Genomic DNA, 18,825 nt, shown 5'->3' on the forward strand with positions numbered 1-18,825 from the left:
AGCTTACTTGGAGAATAAGCCATTCATAAACAGAGTTCTTTGTGGTTTCCTATTTTTAGTTTGCAATTTATTTAAAATTACTTTGGCAACTTTTTTCATATTGGAATTATTTTACGCTATTCACGGAAATGCCTTTCAGGTCTCATTAGTTTGGGATATAAACATTGGTCCTTTAGTTAGCTGGGAGGTAGAAATGTGTGTCAGGCCCAACATTTGTATTGGTTGCTGAATTATCTTTAAAGCACTACAGGCCAACTTCTCCAGATTTACAGCAGTGAGATGATCCCATTGACATTCTGAGCCAAATTCAAGCCACCAAGAAGTGGATATTAATGAGGGCCTCTAATGTGCTGGCTTTGGCCCCAACTGCATTTGAATCTTCTAGGGCAGTGTTTCTCAACCAGGGGTCCAGGGCCCCCCTGGGGGACCTCGAGCAGGTTTCAGGGGGTCGGTCAAAAAGGCCAGTGTTAGACTCACTGGAGCCCAGGGCAGAAAGCCGAAGCCCCACCATATGGGTCTTAAGCTCGTCCCCTGAACCCTGCCACCCAGGGCTGAAGCCAAAGCCTGACAATGTAGCTTCACAGGGGACCCTTGGGCATGGGGCCCCAGGCAACTGCCCTCCTTGCTACCCGCCTAACACCAGCCCTGGCTTTTATATGCAGAAAATCAGTTGTTGTGGCACAGGTGGGCTGTGGAGTTTTTCTAGCATGTTGGGGAGGGGGGGCTCAGAAAGAAAAAGGTTGAGAATCTCTGTTCTAGGGCAGACTCACATTGGCTTCAGTGCAGAATCACACTGGCTTCAATGGGACTCTGCATGAATACAGGGACACACAGAAGAATCCTAGGGCAGGATCAGGGCCTTTATAGGCATGAAAATGTGAAGTTATGTCTGGTTGTTGCCACACTAATTAGATAAGGGATCTTTTATAGCAGGGTAACAACCTTACTGTAGTTAAGACCAGGTTTGTGTTTAAAGCTTGACTCTAACTGCTCTAAAATCATGGTTAGCCTTGAAATTTGGTATACTTAACAGTGCCCTCTGGTTCTGACATTGATCCAAATTTGGAGCCATTTGAACCAGGGGTTCCCAAGATATAACTCCAAGGAGAAACAAAACAGCTTTTCTTATAAATTGAGAGATTCCAGCAACTCATTTTTGGTCACACAGACATCAAACCAGGGCTCAGTTCATTGCACCAGGGTGTCCAATGCTTGTAAGTTACCCCAAAAGAGTACAGACATGGAACCCACCAGCTCTTTGGGGAAATCAAAATTAAAAGGTTACTTCGAAAATATTTTGCTTCTTCAGTTTGGCTTGTCGCAAACCTGACCCACAAGCCTGATTTTCGTGCCAAATTGATTATCCTGAGTATGGAGAGAGACGAATTAATAGGACTGTTAGCCTTGGAAGTTTCACACCAGCTGGAGAGCTCAAAGGGATAAGCAGTAGGCCTCTGAACCTGACCCTCCTTGGGCAGAAATCGGAAAAGGGCTGGGAGGCATATCTGTAAAATCTGTCTCTGTTGGGGGAGGAGGGGCATGTGAGGAGGTTATTTTGGGGAATGTAATAAAAAAAATTGTAATTAGATATGCATATGTTTTTACTGGAAGGGGAGGGGCCTTTTAGGGGGAGGAGTGAGGGGAATGGGGTGAGAGAGGTTTGGGGCTGCATCAAAGAGAAAGAGACAAATGGTGATGGGTGGTAGGGGAGGGGAGAGAGGCAGGGGTCTCAGGTGAAGGGCAATGGGAAGGGAACATGGGTTGAATAGCAGGGAACTAGGGGACAATTGGGACATGGGCATCCCTCTCTCTACCATCCTATGTGAGCTGGGATCTGAGGTTCCCTGCCCATCTGACAGTCTGACCCCCCTCTCTCTCACTTATGTGAGCCAAGTTCTGAGGTGGGGGCTTGCCTTTCTGCGGTATCCGAGCCCTTCTCCCTAACCCCCATGTGAGCTGGGATTTGGGGAAGCCCTGCCCCTCTGGAAGGGGCGCTTAGAACAGGCATGCTCAGAGCAATGACCAAAAACACTGGGGTGAGAGGCTAAGAACCAGTATGCTTAACACACATCAGAAACTCTCCTGCACTGCTGGCAGGAAGGGAGCACCCACTGACATGAATGGTGCAGTTCACCCATCTCAGAGCTATTGTTTCAAGCTATGTTCGGCAACATGGAGTATTCTCTTTCCTCTGAGAACATCTGGTTGAGATGAATGGGCCACTTAATGCCTCACTGGGCCTGCAACTTTGAAGTCTGAAACCCACCTTGGGCATTTGCCTTAACTCTGTATTTCTTAGTTTCTGCTGAACTCCATGTTCCGGAAGGGTAAAAGCTATCCCCAGGGCACCCTTAACTGTATTAATGATTATTTTTGCAGTAATTTTGTGTTTCAGGCTGACGTGAATTGACTAAATGGCATGTTCTGAAAATCCAAAGAAGTGGGCTGTAGCCCACGAAAGCTTATGCTCTAATAAATTTGTTAGTCTCTAAGGTGCCACAAGTACTCCTGTTCTTTTTTTAGTGGAGTTAAAGTGGCATAAATCAAATGAGATTTTTGTCACAGGGCTTTTGGCAGATTGATCCATGCCTCCAGTCAGTTAGACCTAGAGCCTGCTTTGATCAATAACCAAAGTACATGTGACATGAATGAAGTATATGCCAGCAGGGTTTGAGAGTGAGCATGCACAGATTAGGGAATTAAAACACTACTAAAAATCTGTGCCAGCCCATTTTATTAATTTCTTCTATATCACTCTAAAGTCACTTTCTAACCAGCGCTCTGGACAATTTTCAAAGGAACTTTACTTGTGCATGCTGCTGAATGTCATGAACTAGAACGGGGTGTTTTTAAGACAAAATAATGACCTGTGAATAATCTATTGAGGCTTTGTGACAATAAGGATGCTGGAAATTATCATTGTTGAAAACAAACCTTTATTACAAGGGACAAGTGTCAAAACAAAACTGTTCCGTAGTTAAGGTTATGTAAAACACAAACTATTACAAAATCTAAGAAACTATCCATGATCCATGGAGACAGATCCTCAGCTGGCGTAAGCTGTTTGCAGCGGAGTTATGACAATTTACACCAGCCAGTGATCTGCCCCATAATCTCCATGTTTCCATGAAGATTTTTATTTTTTAATTCCAATGGAAACAGTTAAAAATAAAGACACTCACCATCAACATCTGCAATTGTTACTGAGCAGAGCCACCTGTTATCACTTCAAGCTATTTGAGGAAGCAAACATTTTGGGATACCTTCCCTGGAGACTATTAAGTGAAGACTCAATTCTTCCATGATGGCCAAAAGAAGTGAGTCAATATGGAATTCCCCCTCTGGGATTCCCAGTACATTTTGTCTATTCTGTGCCGGTTTTGTCTATATTGTAAACTCTTCAGTATGTGGGCTGTCTGTACATTGTGTTTTGCACAGACCCTTGTATCCCAGTGAAGTCAGCGGGATTGCATAGGGCACGGGTTCTCAAACTGGGGGTTGGGACCCCTCGGGGGTCGCAAGGTTATTACATGGGGGGGTCGTGAGCTGTTAGCCTCCTTCCCAAGCCCGGCTTTGCCTCCAGCATTTATAATGGTGTTAAATAGATACAAAAGTGTTTTTAATATGTAAGGGGGGGAGTCACACTCAAAGGCTTTCTGTGTGAAAGGGGTCACCAGTACAAAAGTCTGAGAACCCCTGGCATAGGGGCACAAGGGTCTGTACTAGCTGATCATATTGCAGGAGAGGGAGTAAATACTGTGCAATAATCACTTGTGTACAGTCGGCATTTCCAGCTGGTCCCGAAGTATATGTGGAAGAGTATCTCCTTTAATTTTATATATTTAAAATTCTTTGCAGCTGATCCTGCTCAAAAGCCCCTGGACAGTTGTCACCTCCCTCTTCTGACATCTGGATATTTAGAAGAAACTGTGGGAACTCAAAATTTCTCAGCCTGATTCTCCTTTATACTGGTGTAAACTGAAAGACTTCAGTGCAACTGCTTCTGTTTTATAGCAGTGTAAGCAAAAAGAGGATCAGACTCTCGGTCTTTTACAACCAGTCGAAAACAGTGACTAACATTCTTTGATTTAGGAACCCTGTCTTCTTCAGCTGGTCAAGACCCATGATGTATTTTGTATTTTACATGGAAACAGTTCAGGTCGGATGTGTCATATAATACTTACACGTAATTCACAGATCACAGGAAGACACTATTTTTTCACAGCATTCAGTGCTAAGCTGTCTAGCAGACTAAAGAACATTAGTACACATATGCTAATGTTTACTGCTATGAATGGATACTGAGCTAAAGAATTTACAGTGACTTCAGGCCAAATACACTGTATTTGCCCAAACACTATGGGCTTAAAGAAATCTTTAAATAATTTGAGTTGAGGCCTTTAAATTAACCAATATTTAGTGAGACAAGGTGGGTGAGGTAATCTCTTTTACTGGACCAACTTCTGTGGGTGAGAGAGAAGCTTTCAAGCATAGGCCATGTCTTCTCTACCATTTATGTTGGCAAAATTTATGTCGCTCAGGGGTGTGAAAAAACACCACCCGCTGCCCCAGCGACAGTCTGGAAAAGGTACAGAGAGACCTGAGGAAGAGCTGTGTGTAAGCTCAAAAGCTTATCTCTTTCACCAACAGAAGTTGATCCAGTAAAAGAGATTACCTCACCCTCCTTGTCTCTCTAATATCCTGGAACCAACACTACAATCAATCAGTATTTAGTGTCAACTGAAAGTGTCATTAACATTCCATTCACTCTCCCTGCAACGCCATTAACAAAGATGTTAAAGGGCATTGGCTCTGACTCAAAATCTCTGAACTACCCCCATTAGATACCCTCCCCAATTGGATATGTTGCTATTTATCACTGCCATGCATTTACAGTCCTTTCAGCCAATATAAATTCATATGGCAGCATTCCTATCTAGCCCATTGGAATTAGTTTGATTCATAGTGCAGATATGTGATCAGTCATGCTTGATCCAGGCTTAGGGCTCAACTGTGTCACTCAGGGGTGTGGATTTTCACACCCTGAGCGATGCAGCTCGATTGACCTAACTTTTTAATATAGGACTGGCGTCAGATCAATAATATTTGCAAAGTACTTCTGAATTTTCAGTTGGAAGGTACTATAAGGGTGTAAAGTATCATTAATTTGCATTAGCCCAGTAATGTTTTCTGGGGATGTTTTCTGTGCAAATGTATGGAGATTTAAAATAAATAAATAAAGCTATGAAAACACAAGAACTCCCATGTGTTTCACTATTGAGGTGATCACACAGCACAGTTGTCTGCCTTATGAACTACACTGGAAACATCTGTCATCTGTAATGCTCTCCAAAACTAGAATTAAAATTATGGGCAGAACAGCCGCAGTAAGCATCCCTTTGCTCTACAATACCCCTCCTCCTCTCAGCACCCAGGACAGGAGGTGCCACAACACACTGTGCTCCAGCTGGTCTCATCTGCCATGCGGGCAGGGGACTGGACTCGATGACCTCTCGAGGTCCCTTCCAGTCCTAGAATCTATGAATCTGCTGGATGGCCCTAGAAGGCCACAGGCAATTGAGAGAGCATCCCTGAAGCTCTAATTTATACCAGGAAGCAGGCATTCCCCCAAAAGGGCTGAAAAACCCAGGAGTCTGTGCAAAGCCAATATAAATCCACCGAGGCACATTTCTTTGCTCCTGCACCAAGCACAGGGACAAAAAAAGGGAGAAAGAGCTCCTGAGTGATGAATTATTAAACATGTTCTGCGCTGTACAAGACCCCAGAAAAGCCAGTCTGTAACCCAGAGCTAAGATGTTCATGGATAAAACAAGAAATGCTGAGAAACACAGAGGAGGTGCTAATTTGGGGTATGGGGGGGCAGGAGAGGGGGGTATACAGTTACAATTACGAACAAGTTATGTTTGCTCAGCTAAAGACTGAGCTGTCGCTGGGTTTAAGAGGATTTTCACACACATCCCCATCCTCTCTCTCAGAACTGCCACCCACCCACCACCTTCCTTCCCTCCAAGAGCAGGGAGGAGCACCAGCATCAATGAGTCTCTTTGTGATGCTGCCTGCAGCTGCTGATGTGTGGAGTGGTCGGCTCTCTCCCCTGGAGACTGACACATTTCCGTCATGATGTGAAATCTGCTCCCCCAGAGACTAATGTGGAGAGTTTGCTTTCAAATTTATGACCCTGGCTGTGGGTGGTGTCGCTAGGCCAAGCTACATTACCCCATTAGTTAAGAGAAAACACACAGTTGAGTGGATAATTAGATCTTATGGAAGAGATTTAACAAAAATACCAGTTACTATCTTATCTGACCACTGGAGTTTGCGTATGCTTTATAAGTGCTCATGTCTGACATCAAGCCAGTAAAAGAAAACACTCCAACAACTGTTGCTGATACTGTAATGAGCTAGTTGGAGTTTGGAGATGCGCAACTTGATTTCCTAAGCAACACTGTTTACACTTGAAACACACACACACACACACACACACAGTTTATGCTTTCCCTCAAGGAGATCAAACTCAACACTCCCCAGCACACTAAGGAACTAACCATAGAGGGCCAAAGCCTGAGAGTCCCATTGTGCCCCACCTATGGTGAAACCCATGGCAATGGGGCCGAGGGGGAGGAAAACTCCGTAAGGTTCCCCCTTCCAGAGTGTCCTCCAAATTCTTTCACAGAGAGCAAGGCATACTTCCCCCAAGCAGGGGGCCTGTAACCCAAATTCTGTGGATCCCCCAAGAGCTGCTACAGGCTTGGACCATCTGTGTAGATGTTCTCTCCTTCTAGAACTGCTCCATGGTCCCAGGTCCCTGGGAGTGATGCTCCATTGTAGCCCAGGGCTATATTACCTTTTCAGAAGAGTTCCCATGGGCCACCAGTGAACGATACAGAGTCAGTCTTCCCAGCTCTCCAACACTGCTTTTTTGCTCTCTATCAGTGGGACTTGGTTATAGGCAAGTTAGGGGAACATACAGTTCCATAAGCATGATCAAAAGGCCCAGATCAAAGCCTTAGAAAGACCACATCTGACGAGCTAACAAAACGGTGACAAAATTCACAGCTATCAGAGAGAACAAATGAACTTGCTCTATCCTCAAACAGCAGGCCATGTACCACTGCAGTATTTCTTATAGGAAGATTTTTAAATAGGAAGAATCAAAAGTTAAGCTATCTACCAATGAAGTTCAATTCCCGTCACTACCACCACATTTAATATTTTCCTGTTTATTTTATTACGCTTTTAGTTTTAGCATAGTTCATGGGAGAGAGTAAAGATGTTTCATTCCAATCCACCTGCATTTTTCCCACAACAAAGAAATTTGGTAAGAACAAAGACATATTAATAAGTAGGTTAAGAGATTCAGGATGAAGAGATTGCAAGATGTTTGAAAATAGTTTTACATTCAAAATACAGATGGATCCAAATCAAAACCTAGATCCAGGCTTCCTTGCAGTTTGAATCCCAGTCCAGATCTTTGAGGCTCACCTTGGTCAAAGATGGAAAAGGCCGAGAACCACTGAAACCTATAAATTACACAAACCTATCTATTATATAAATTGATCTGGTCAGAGAATTAAGAATGCCAGTGACTGAGCAATAGGAGGCAAGCAATAAGTCTGCATTTATACTTTAGTTTAAGAGCTGCTTCTTCAAGAAAGTTCACCCAGAGCCACATTTTAAAAGGTATTTGGGCCCCTAAAGATGCAGACAGGCACGTAGGCATTTCTGAAAATCCCACAAGGCACCTAGCTGCAGCTTTAGGTAACTAAATACTTTTTAAAACATGGCCCCCTCCGAATTGGACACCACAATGCTCCAAACAAGGGTACTCTGAAAGGTATCGGATACAGTTTGCTTCCCCTTATCAATCCCCTTTGCTAGTCGACAACAAGCAGAGCCATTCCTACTCATTACCCTCAGCAGCAGGACCAAACTGCAGCTGTATTACCCCTGCAGCACTGACTGGCGACCTCCATCCCACCAGTCACTTCCTGGAATGTAAGTGATCTGGCTTTAGGACAGTTTTGGAGCAATCTCCTGTGTGCTTTACAGGAGACAAACAGAAGCGGCTTATGGCTTTTTATCTGAAGAGTACTGGGTTTCCCAACCAGAGGGGTAAGTCTAGTAATCTCCTTTTGATAGTAATAACAAATAGTAGTGACCTTTATCAGGGTAGGTAGATGCAGAAACACAAAAAATCATGATTTATTCATTCCTTTATGGTGCAATTGATTATGAAAGTTCAAGGAATGGGTACATTTGCAATTTACCTTCAAGCTACCACTGCCCTTTCCCTAGTGGGAAAACTGATCATGTGATGCCTAGACTCCTCACTGAAGACAAAGTTAAAACTCCCATTGACTGCAGGGGTGGAGGCGCTGTCCTTGTGCAATATGCAGTATTTGGGCTAACAAATATTTCTGAATCCTTCTGTTCTGGAGCTAGATGTAGGTTGATTTTACTGTATTTTTAAAGTTTGGAAATCTTACTGTGGATTGCAGACAAATGACACTAAATTATTCCACAAGATATTTTTTCGTGAAATGCCTTTGAAGCTCTGGTAGACATGAATTTGAAAAAATGGAAGAGCCAGCATAGCTCCTTCATACTGGTGCATTCCATGCAAAAGGATCAGTAATGGCGTGGACTTTGAAAGGGAATTTGTGATGCTTGGATATTATATTGGTAGTAATGCTCTTGGAGAGCGGGGTAGGTATCCTAGTGGTGTTGTTCCCCACCAAAATATAAATAATAAAAATATTGTTTTTATATATGCACAAAAGTGATAGATTTCTCTCTCTAGAGGGTGTAAGGACCACTACTGAATAACACAGTGCTCAAACCTTGGCTCGCTATGAAATTTTGCGCAACCAGCAACGTAACAGCCAGCACACTGGGAGATGAAATTCTAAAATACGTTGCATAAGCCTGCAAATGTACTGATTGCAATGGGACCAGGACTGGGGCCTATCATGCTCTACATGACAAAGAGAAAAATATCATTGTACTTGTTTTTAGTATTGGGGAAAGTCATTTTAACCATCTTGAGACTGGTTAGAGGGAGAAACTGGATTAATAAAATATAGCTCCAAAAGAATCTAGCTTTTTGGCTACAGGTCTTTTCACAAGAACTCTCAACACCTGTCTTAACAGAGCAATAGTTCAAATTTTATTTTAAAGCTAATGTTGTCATTACACTAACATTTTAAAAATCCTGTAAATCCCCCTGAACGTGTAGAACATTTTCTGTTTTGTCAAGTCTGGCAAAGACCTACAGTATTTTAGGGTGCATTAGGTTTATTTTGCTAAACTCAAGCCAAGGTCAGCCCTTGTATGACTGGAACCACATGAATCATTCCTTCCACCTAGTTTCCGACCCTGGATTATCAGTGTGCTTGATTAGAGTAATTAGCATTAGGCTTTCTCTCTAATATTTTCTTCTAAACAAACTCCAGGGCTGAACAGCAAGAGATTTTTATTCTTCTCTCATAGCTATTTAATAAAATCTGAAGGCAGAACATTTAGGAAGCAATAAAAATATATTAAATCTAATTCCACTAGCTCTTACCTTTAGTTTAAATGAATTTTAAGTGTCATTACAAATGTAGTTGCAATGGCCCAAGTTTCTCGCTCTCAATAGATCTTACAATTAGTTCTCATTAGGGCAGACATATGAGAACACCTGACACACACACACAGTGATTTCCTTATAGCCAAAAGGATCAACTCACTCTAAGTTACATTTTAGCTTGTTATAAATCTAGTGCATATAAATATACTTTGAATAAAAGAAACAGCTACCAACTCTTAGTTCTGTCATACAGGAGATATATATCTGGCAAAGGCTATCTTTGCAATACTAGTTTTAGGACTGATGCACATACAGCAGTTAAGTCAATCTATTTGGAAGCTCTAATCAAAAACTGATTAGAGCAATAGATTAAATACTACCAGCTACATTAAACAACCATAATCAAATACAAACAGAGTTGCAGAGATCTGAAACAAAACCAAGGAACTAAACAATGGCTTAACTTGAAGGGCTTCAGGGGAAAACACATATTTGTGGTGGTCCTAGGTTTCTCAACAGTGGTTATTAGGCTACATCACAATAATGAATGGCATATACACTGTAAGTAATGTGTTTAAAAGGCTCAGGATTGTAATGATATCCAGAGTGATTATCAGGCAGCCCTACAGCAAAATTCATATAGACCAGAACAACTTTTTTTTTTTTTTTTTAATAATAACTGCTCTGTCAGAAACTTTTACAACCTCCCAATCCTTTGCCGGAACAAATATTCTCCTGAATGTAAAATAAAACCTTTCTTTAAAGACTGCATGACCTCAACCTTCAAACATGTAAGTGCTATATCATTCAACAATAGATTGTAAATATGTTCTTTTTCATACATTCATTTGTTTGGTATAATTATGGGCCAATACTGAAAATGTGTTTTCTGCTGCACTCCCAGAAATCAACAGGGGAACTAATATACTAAAGCTCCCCCGGACAAGTATGAGTAATTTGTTTATTGGAGTAAATCTGCATTTGCTCCAAACATAAAGGCTTGGGGCATCTCTGACTGAACTCAGTAGAAACATACCATGGACAGGACTGGGCCATAAATGATCCAAATGCATTTTAAATATGCCTACTGTACTTCTAAGATGATAATTTTAATTACAGGCAGGGTGTGTATCTAGTGGTTAGACTGGAAATCAGAGAGCCATGACTCCTGGTTGTTATTCTGCTCTTAAATACCACAGTGATAGGTACTATACAAAAACATAAGATAACCTCAGCTCTGCCACGGAGTTGCAGTGGGACCAAACCTCTTAACTTCTATACAAGTTTGCGTATTATTACACCTAAGAGCGCTGAGAGACTTTATGTCTGTTAAGTGCTTTCAAGAATCTGGAAGCAGGGTGCTGAATGAAGGGTTCTATTTCTGTTATTAAACCACAGCGGATGAAAAAGAGGAAGCATCCTAGCAATCAAAACTAAAAGATGAAGTACACTGATTTTCCATAAAGTTCAACTTGTTTGAATTGCAATTCTTAGAATTAGCCAAGAAAGCGAAGTTGACAGTAACCAGATCCTTACTTAATTAAATCTTAAGTCTCATTTCTAGCACAATATCTGTCAAATCATTCGGCCAGCTTCAAACAGCTGTTGCCTCTGTAAATTCCACAAAGGTGGAGATAGTACACAGCGCTCTACCCTCAGCTCCACGCTCTCAGTTGTCCTTGCCCATATGCCGCAGTGTGAAGCATCACAAAGCTGATGATGTGCAAGCAGCCTTGCACTAAAAATGCTATTCCCAGCAGGGGCGGCTCCAGGCACCAGCGCAGCAAGCGCGTGCCTGGGGCAGCAAGCCGCGGGGGGCGGCCTGCCGGTCGCTGTGAGGGCGGCAGACAGGCTGCCTTCGGCGGCACGCCTGTGGGAGGTCCGCCGGTCCCGCGGTTTCGGCGGCAATTCGGCGGCGGGTACGCCGAAGCCGTAGGACCGGCAGATTACCCGCAGAAATGCCGCCGAATCCACGTGTCTGCGGACTGTCCGCAGGCATGCCGCCGAAGGCCGCCTGACTGCCGTGCTTTGGGTGGCAAAAAACATAGAGCCGCCCCTGATTCCCAGCATTGTGCCGGTATTGTGGTGATGAATCTGATGCACTTAACATGGGGGCACATTTCAGTACAATATATGTTTGAAGTTGCTAAACTCAGTCTTGCCAATTTCAGCTTCACAGATGACATACAGGAGAAAACGTGAACTGAATTAGTTCTTGCTGCTAGATGGGTATGGGAGAGAGGAACGTCTCCCCCTCCCCCCATCACACATACCGAAGTCTGACCTTCCTAAAGCTCTCCTCCTTTTAAAATATTATTTTTTAAAAATTAAATGTAAAGAATAAAAATTTTTAAAAGTCCCAAACATTAATTGAACATGAAGGCTAGAGTTCTGGCCTCTCTAAAGCAATCTATTAACCAGCACCATAGCTAAGGCTCCAAATGATTTTAGACAGAGGATAATGACAGGTGTAGCTCTGATCTCATGGAGATCCTCACTAAAACCCTCCTGGTACAGGGTCCAATTCTACAAGGTGCTGAGCAACCGCTGCTGCTGACGTGAAGGATCAGGCCACTCTATGTAATTATATTTGTGGACCTGAGGTTTATCAAATAGAAAACTATTTTCAAGAAAAACAAATGAACTTTAAGAAATATATGTGGTTATTGATTACACAAGCTTTCTTCGAATGTCCAGCAAACTAAACCTAGTTATTGGAAAACAATGGACTAAACTCTAGCCTCAGCGGCATCATCTGTGCAACTGTAATGATTTATCATGGAAGTTAGAGATAGAAGACAGACCTAGTAGGTCATACAATCCATCTCCCTGCCAGGGCAGGACTGTTCACTACAATATTATTTAATGTTTTTAGTGCTAAATCCAGACCAGCTTTAAATACATGATGTGAAGTCATTTCCAGAGCTTTCCTTGAGGGACCATCTTTAGTTTTCTTCTCTATAATATCCTAAGTAACTCCTCTCCCTCCTTGGGGTTTACAACCTTCAACTACTTGTACACTGTTAAAATGTCTCCTCCTTAAATGTTGCATGGCCATGCTATAAATACAGGTATTTTAGGGTCTGATTCTTCAGTCTTTATTCACACAAGTAGTTTCATTTGTTTCCACCCATGTTTTTAAATGTTACGTTAGTGGAACTGGAATATAAAGGCCAAGTTCTGTCTTCATTTGTACTGGTGAAACCCAGTTTGGCAAGATGGACTTTGAAAAATAAACTGCAATCTTAAAGGGTTCTCACCTAGGTAACGAAGTGTAAAATGTTGTCTTATATTTGCTTGCTGTATGCTCTCACAGCAGCAGGGCCGGCTCCAGGCACCAGCCTGGCAAGCAGGTGCTTGGGGCGGCCACTCCGGAGGGGGGCGGCACGTCCAGCTATTCGACGGCAATTCGGCGGACGGTCCCTCACTCCCGCTCGGAGCGAAGGACCTCCCGCCGAATTGCCGCCGCAGATCACGATCGTGATCACGGCTTTTTTTTGGCTGCTTGGGGCGGCCAAAACCCTGGAGCCGGCCCTGCACAGCAGCAACAGTATTTTTGCATTCCATTAAAATAAGTGAATTGTCTAGTCTAGAGGGAGATTATTCTTTTCCCTAGTAGTCTAGCAGTCATAGAAAGCCAAACACTTATTTGCTGAATGATTTATAAAACAAACCAGACACAAATACACTTGTGTATTATAAACAATGGAGGGTCTCATCCTGAAGGAGGAATCTGGATGAAATTATCAAGTCTTCAGCTGTTAGAGACATCTTAGTCAGATTAAAAATAGTAGAACAAATGTTGAAGTCTTCCCTCTGTCCTAAAATAAACTCCTATTAAAGGCCTGGCTCATACCTATTATATCCACACAAGGAGGGATTAGGGTTGTGAAAAACCTACCTGGTTTTCAACAGACAAAGATAATCTAGTGGATTTTATGTGGGGTTTCCATTTCTTTGCATAATTTTTTTAACTTTAATAATAATATATAGAGATATACTTATCTCATAGAACTGGAAGGTCATCGAGTCCAGCCCCCTGCCTTCACTAGCAGGACCAAGTACTGATTTTGCCCTAGATCCCTAAGTGGCCCCCTCAAGGATTGAACTCACAACCCTGGGTTTAGCAGGCCAATGCTCAAACCACTAAGCTATCCCAAGTGCTTGCTGCATCATAACCTGTATTTGGACACTGGAGACTCTAATTTCAGTCTGCAAGTGAAAACTTTAACCATCCTAACAAGTGAACAGAGAAGTGATGAGAACTTTAAGGCTCTCGTTAGAAGCACTATGAGAAAGTAATAAGAAACCTATGGAACTATCTGGAAGCTTGAAAGGGAAGGTGAATAAGTGGGGTCCTTGGTGATTGGGTAGTAGGTTGTGGCCAGCAGATCAGACAAATGGTTAGGATGGAAAGTGTATTGATATCAAACGGCACATATAAAAACAGTATTGTCAGTCCTAAGTATGTGGTCAACATCACAAGTCAATACCCCAGAAAAAGAATCATGAGACAATAATGTAGGTTCTTTTTACTTGCCTCCTGGTTTCTGAACTCTTAGAAAACATTTAGGTCATAGTGTCAAGCTTCCTCTGTAGTCAGGAATGTTAGAAACCTGTTTGTTTTAAATGAAGTTTAGGTTCTTGCCTAATCACAGGTCTCTATGAGCTGGGGTTTTAAAAAACACACCAAATGTCATGGGACTTGCAATGAAATTGTGAGAGTTGGCAACACGGAGTGACAAAACTCAGTTGGCCCAACTAGTTAGCAGCCCGGAGACTCCTATTGCGTTTGTGGTTTTCACCCACTAAATTGCTGGCTTTACATTTCCAGTCATCACTCACACACACACACACACACACACAAAGATGGGGCAATGTGGGAGGAACACTAGGAGGAGATTCTTGCAGAGATTTTCTTTCCTACAGTCCCCTCCTGTGCATTTTGCCACGGAGGATTTTCTGACCCTGCATAAGGGCACCCAAGATTTGGCCCCATATTTACAAACAAATTTCTCTGTGTTACAGATAACACCTTAGATTACTGAAAATAAAAGTATTTTTGAAATCTGATTTGTTTTCACTACTTATGCTGTTTTTTTAGTATTTGCACCAACAAGGGGACAAGGAAAATAATAATTTTTCTTCACAGTCAATTCATATTTAATTTCCTATTATCTTGCCTTAGCAGAATGTTGCAATATCTGAGTTGGGGAAAAGAAATCACAACTTTCCACTTAAATAAATATTAATAACAACAAAACATTTTCACTGTCCCATGCTTTTGTAAAAGCTTATTTTCAGTCATCCTTAAAAGTGGGACTCAATTTGACCTGAAAATGTCCTTTTAATCTATGTAAAACAACTGTCTAAGAACAATAACAGCTGTGTTACCAGAGGAGTGCAGCAATTCACACTTAGCATCTGCATCACAGTGCAATCTGCTACAAAGCTTAGCCTTTTGTCCAACCCCCAAAATAAAACACTGATGTTTTTACCAAGTGTCTGAGCGTCTTTCCTGATTTTTACCATTTTCAGATATTAGTCCCAAAACCAATAACGCTTCTCTCAGTGCTGACATTTTAGTGCCCAATCTCGAAAGGTGCTGAGCACCCTAGACTCACATTAGCTTTGAGGGTGCACTGCTCATCACCTTGCAAGCTTGAGTGCTTAGGGACTGAGCCTACACCATTGAGGTCACTGGAAGTTTTGCCATTGATTTCAATCAGAGCAAGATCAAGCCCTTGAAGTCTGGCTGGTTTTTAAAAGAACCACACATAAAGTGTAATGAATAACATAACGTGAAATACTATACAATTGCGAATCACATATGTTACACCTCTTAAGACTAAAGTAAAATATCGCCGTTCACTGAAATAAAAAGTTATATTTCTAGCTCCTAAATTTGCTGAATCAGATCAGGAATTTGGCAAGCTACTTGTCTGCTGCAAAGCCAGACTCTGTGGTTTTTCTAATATAATGGTAAAACAAAATATTTCCATCAAAGTAACAATAAAACAAGCTTTTTGACCTACACTAGTTATTTTAATCTTCACAAGAGAAATATTTTATGATCTCTAAGAGACAGGTAGGTATTTAATTGTGATAAATTTCATAAAAATGGGGGAGAAAATTAGCAGACTTCCTAAAATTAATGAAACACGTGTTGACGCCTGCAGGCCAATTACTTCCCCTCGGGGCACATCTAGCGTATGTTTGTTTAACAGACATATTTTGCTCAAATACTGTCTGTTGCTATTCACCATGCTACATTTTTCCTTTGTTTTTTAAAAAAATGAATAAATAAAACCAAAGGATCCTAGTAATGTGTGATAAGAAACACCCCCAAATGAAAGCAAACATGCAAAGCTTTGCAGTGTGTGCAACTTCAAGATTATAAAGTGAGCAGTTTAAAAAACATGGCTTGTTTCTATAATCACATATAGATTTCCTTAAACCCTATTTACTCACTTCCATTTTGTGCAGTGACTCCTACTGGCAAGATGGTGAACAATTTCTGTATGTGGAGGGAAGCAATCTAACAGCTGTTTCTCCTTGCAATGCCTATCAATATTCTGTACAGCATTTATTCACTCATTCCAAAAGTAAAATGACCACATGACTGATATCCTGAAACTTACTATTCAACTCCAACACAAAAAGTATGTGCTCAATCCTGTAGGGTGCTGAATGCTTCCTCAGAGCTTCTCAGCAACTCCACCTGCCATTGATTTCAGTTTGGGTAGTTGAGATACTGCACAGGATACTCAGATGCTTCAGCAGAGCACCACACTCGTTAATCCAGGCCATCATACATCACTTACCTGCACACATTCCTATTAAGGATTTTAAAAAATGTGCACAAGTTGTTTCAAGCCAGCAGCAGTCTTTAAACAAAGAAACTTCCAAAACATACCCCTATGGTATTATACATAAGTACTTGATACCGCAATAGTTACTATGCAACACAGGATTGGGTGTTGGACCCAGTCCTGCAGTCTTTACTTAAGTACAGGTCCCATTAACTTCAGTCATATCTACCTAAACAAAAACTGCAGGGTTGGACCTATCCCTGGACTAATCTCTCTACTGTATAGGACAGGACTTTTCTTTACATATAAAACCTGGACAGAGTAACTGGAAAATACATGTTATTTACTGAAAAGAACTGAAGAGATGTTAATTATCATCAATTGATACTTTTAATGCATTTGACACAAATCAAATATGACAACTTTGGAAAACAAGGTTTTAGCCTTTAAAATATTAGAAAAGAATACGCAGTGATCGGACAGTTATTCTTTGATTTATACCCAGGCTGCATTTTAATACTTTAAGAATTCATCTTAAATATTCATTTAAAAGATGCCATAGAAGACTCAAAGATGTTTATTTATTTCCATGAGTCTATTCTCCTCCAACTGCACCTTGATATTTCCAGTGGCAGTTATATTTTATATTTTTACATGAAAGATGCAATACATAGTGTCTTTTTGACCAATATATTAAAATAGCTGGAATTAATCTGTCTATAGGAAAATGGAGAATAGAATAAATTAATAGTTAATATCCAGCTGCACCAATTCAAGGACAGATTTATGCAATACTAAGTACAGAAGGGAAAAATAGCTACTGTGAAAGGAACAACAAACTTCCAACTGCTTACACTGCAAAAATATTCTGCTTCATCATATTTATTAAAATTATATTTGCAATCCTGTAAGACATAAAATGCCAAATTTTGTTCTGACCTATGCCCCTGAAATCCCACTTGAATAAATGGGATTTTAGAAGTGAAACTGAAGGCCAAATTTCGCCCAACATAATAGCTTACCCAGCCAAACTGTCACATGTCACTTTCTTTGTGCTGCCAGGTGAACAAGGAATGCCATGGCAATTGTTCTCTTATCACGTGAAAATACTGCACTGTTTTACTTTCTCAGAGAGTGAACAAAGAATTAATAATTTAGGAGGTGGCTCTCTCTTTACTTTTTTAAGAGGCTTTGATCTAAGGTTTAAACCATTGTATGACCACAGTAGGGTGACCAGATGTCCGCATTTTATAGGGACAGTCCCGATATTTGGGGCTTTTTTTTTTTATATATGGGCTCCTATTACCCCCTACCCCCGTCCCGATTTTTCACACTTGCTATCGGGTTACACTAGACCACAGCCACCTTATGCAAAGAAGATCCTAGTGACTGACACTGTACTTGGTTGCCTTTCACAAAAATGCAGATTTTTGTTCATCGTAAAACAAAACAAAGGCATATCAGGAATACAAGAAAATGTATAAGTTTGCACCATGAAAAGTAAGCTTTTATCAACCATGTTCAAAACCAACTTCTCTCCCCTGCCTCTTCTTTCTTGGATGGGAGCTCCAAACCATGAGGCTGGGGTCTGCAACTTTTCAGGCTGTTAACTCAATTTTAATTTAGGCCCAATTGCATCGCACTGATTTTTGCCAAATCCCGCTGCAGACAAAGCCTCCAGAAAGTTTCCAAGCGGGTGTAATTTCACCTACTTCGGTGGAGGGACACCAGGGAGGAGTGTGACCCAGCTCCTTTTTTGCTGAACAATCCTCAGCGCTCAAAGGTCTGACTACCCATGCAAAACAACCCCCCTAACACCCATGAATGAAACCGCCAGTCGGTGGGATCAGCCACGCATCCAGCCCACTCCCCACAGCCTTCTTCCACCTGCTTCTGCAGCAGCCACCGTGCCCGCGAGCCCCGCACCAGTCAGTCCCCTCCAGACCCAGCCCGTGCAGGGAGAGGGTGCGTGCCCGGGGCGGTGCAGCGGGGACCCAGCACGGCAGCCCCGTCTCTGCCGGTCCCCCCGCAAGCTGCTACCCGCTCCTTTCCAAGAGTCCTGCGCTTCCCGGCTGAGCTCCGCTGCCCAATTCCCACAGTCCGGAGCTGCGGCTCCCCCATCAGCCCCCCTTTCCTTTGCATACACCCCCCCCCAAAAAACAACCCAACAGCTCGGCGGGGGGCATCTCGGCAGCTGTGCAAACGAGCCCCAGCTGCCCGCGGAGAGCTGCTCCCCCCGGTGAGCGCCGAGCCCGGGCAACGGAGCGCCCCGCTTCGCAGCGGCGGGGGGCGCCCTGGCCGCGGCGGGGGGGCGCCGGGGCTTACCCTGGAGATGGTCAGCGGGGTGCTGAAGTCCTTGCCCCCCACCAGCCGGAAGCCCCAGGGCGAGGGGCCGGTCAGTGCCACTGTCTGGGACATGCTGGG

General features: G+C 42.4%; 1 protein-coding gene across 1 annotated transcript in view; it reads right to left on the reverse strand.

Annotated features, from left to right (window-relative positions):
- PDLIM4 (PDZ and LIM domain 4) overlaps positions 1–18,819 on the reverse strand; it is an 86,110-nt gene extending 67,291 nt beyond the window's left edge. Inside the window, exon 1 of the mRNA XM_026659508.1 lies at positions 18,727–18,819. Coding sequence (XP_026515293.1) covers positions 18,727–18,819 — 93 coding nt within the window. The remainder of the gene's footprint in view (positions 1–18,726) is intronic.
- Between the last annotated feature and the right edge of the window lie 6 nt (positions 18,820–18,825).

Source organism: Terrapene carolina, unplaced genomic scaffold (assembly GCF_002925995.2).
Source record: "Terrapene carolina triunguis isolate 2854851 unplaced genomic scaffold, T_m_triunguis-2.0 Scaffold629, whole genome shotgun sequence".
NCBI lineage: Eukaryota > Metazoa > Chordata > Testudines > Emydidae > Terrapene > Terrapene triunguis.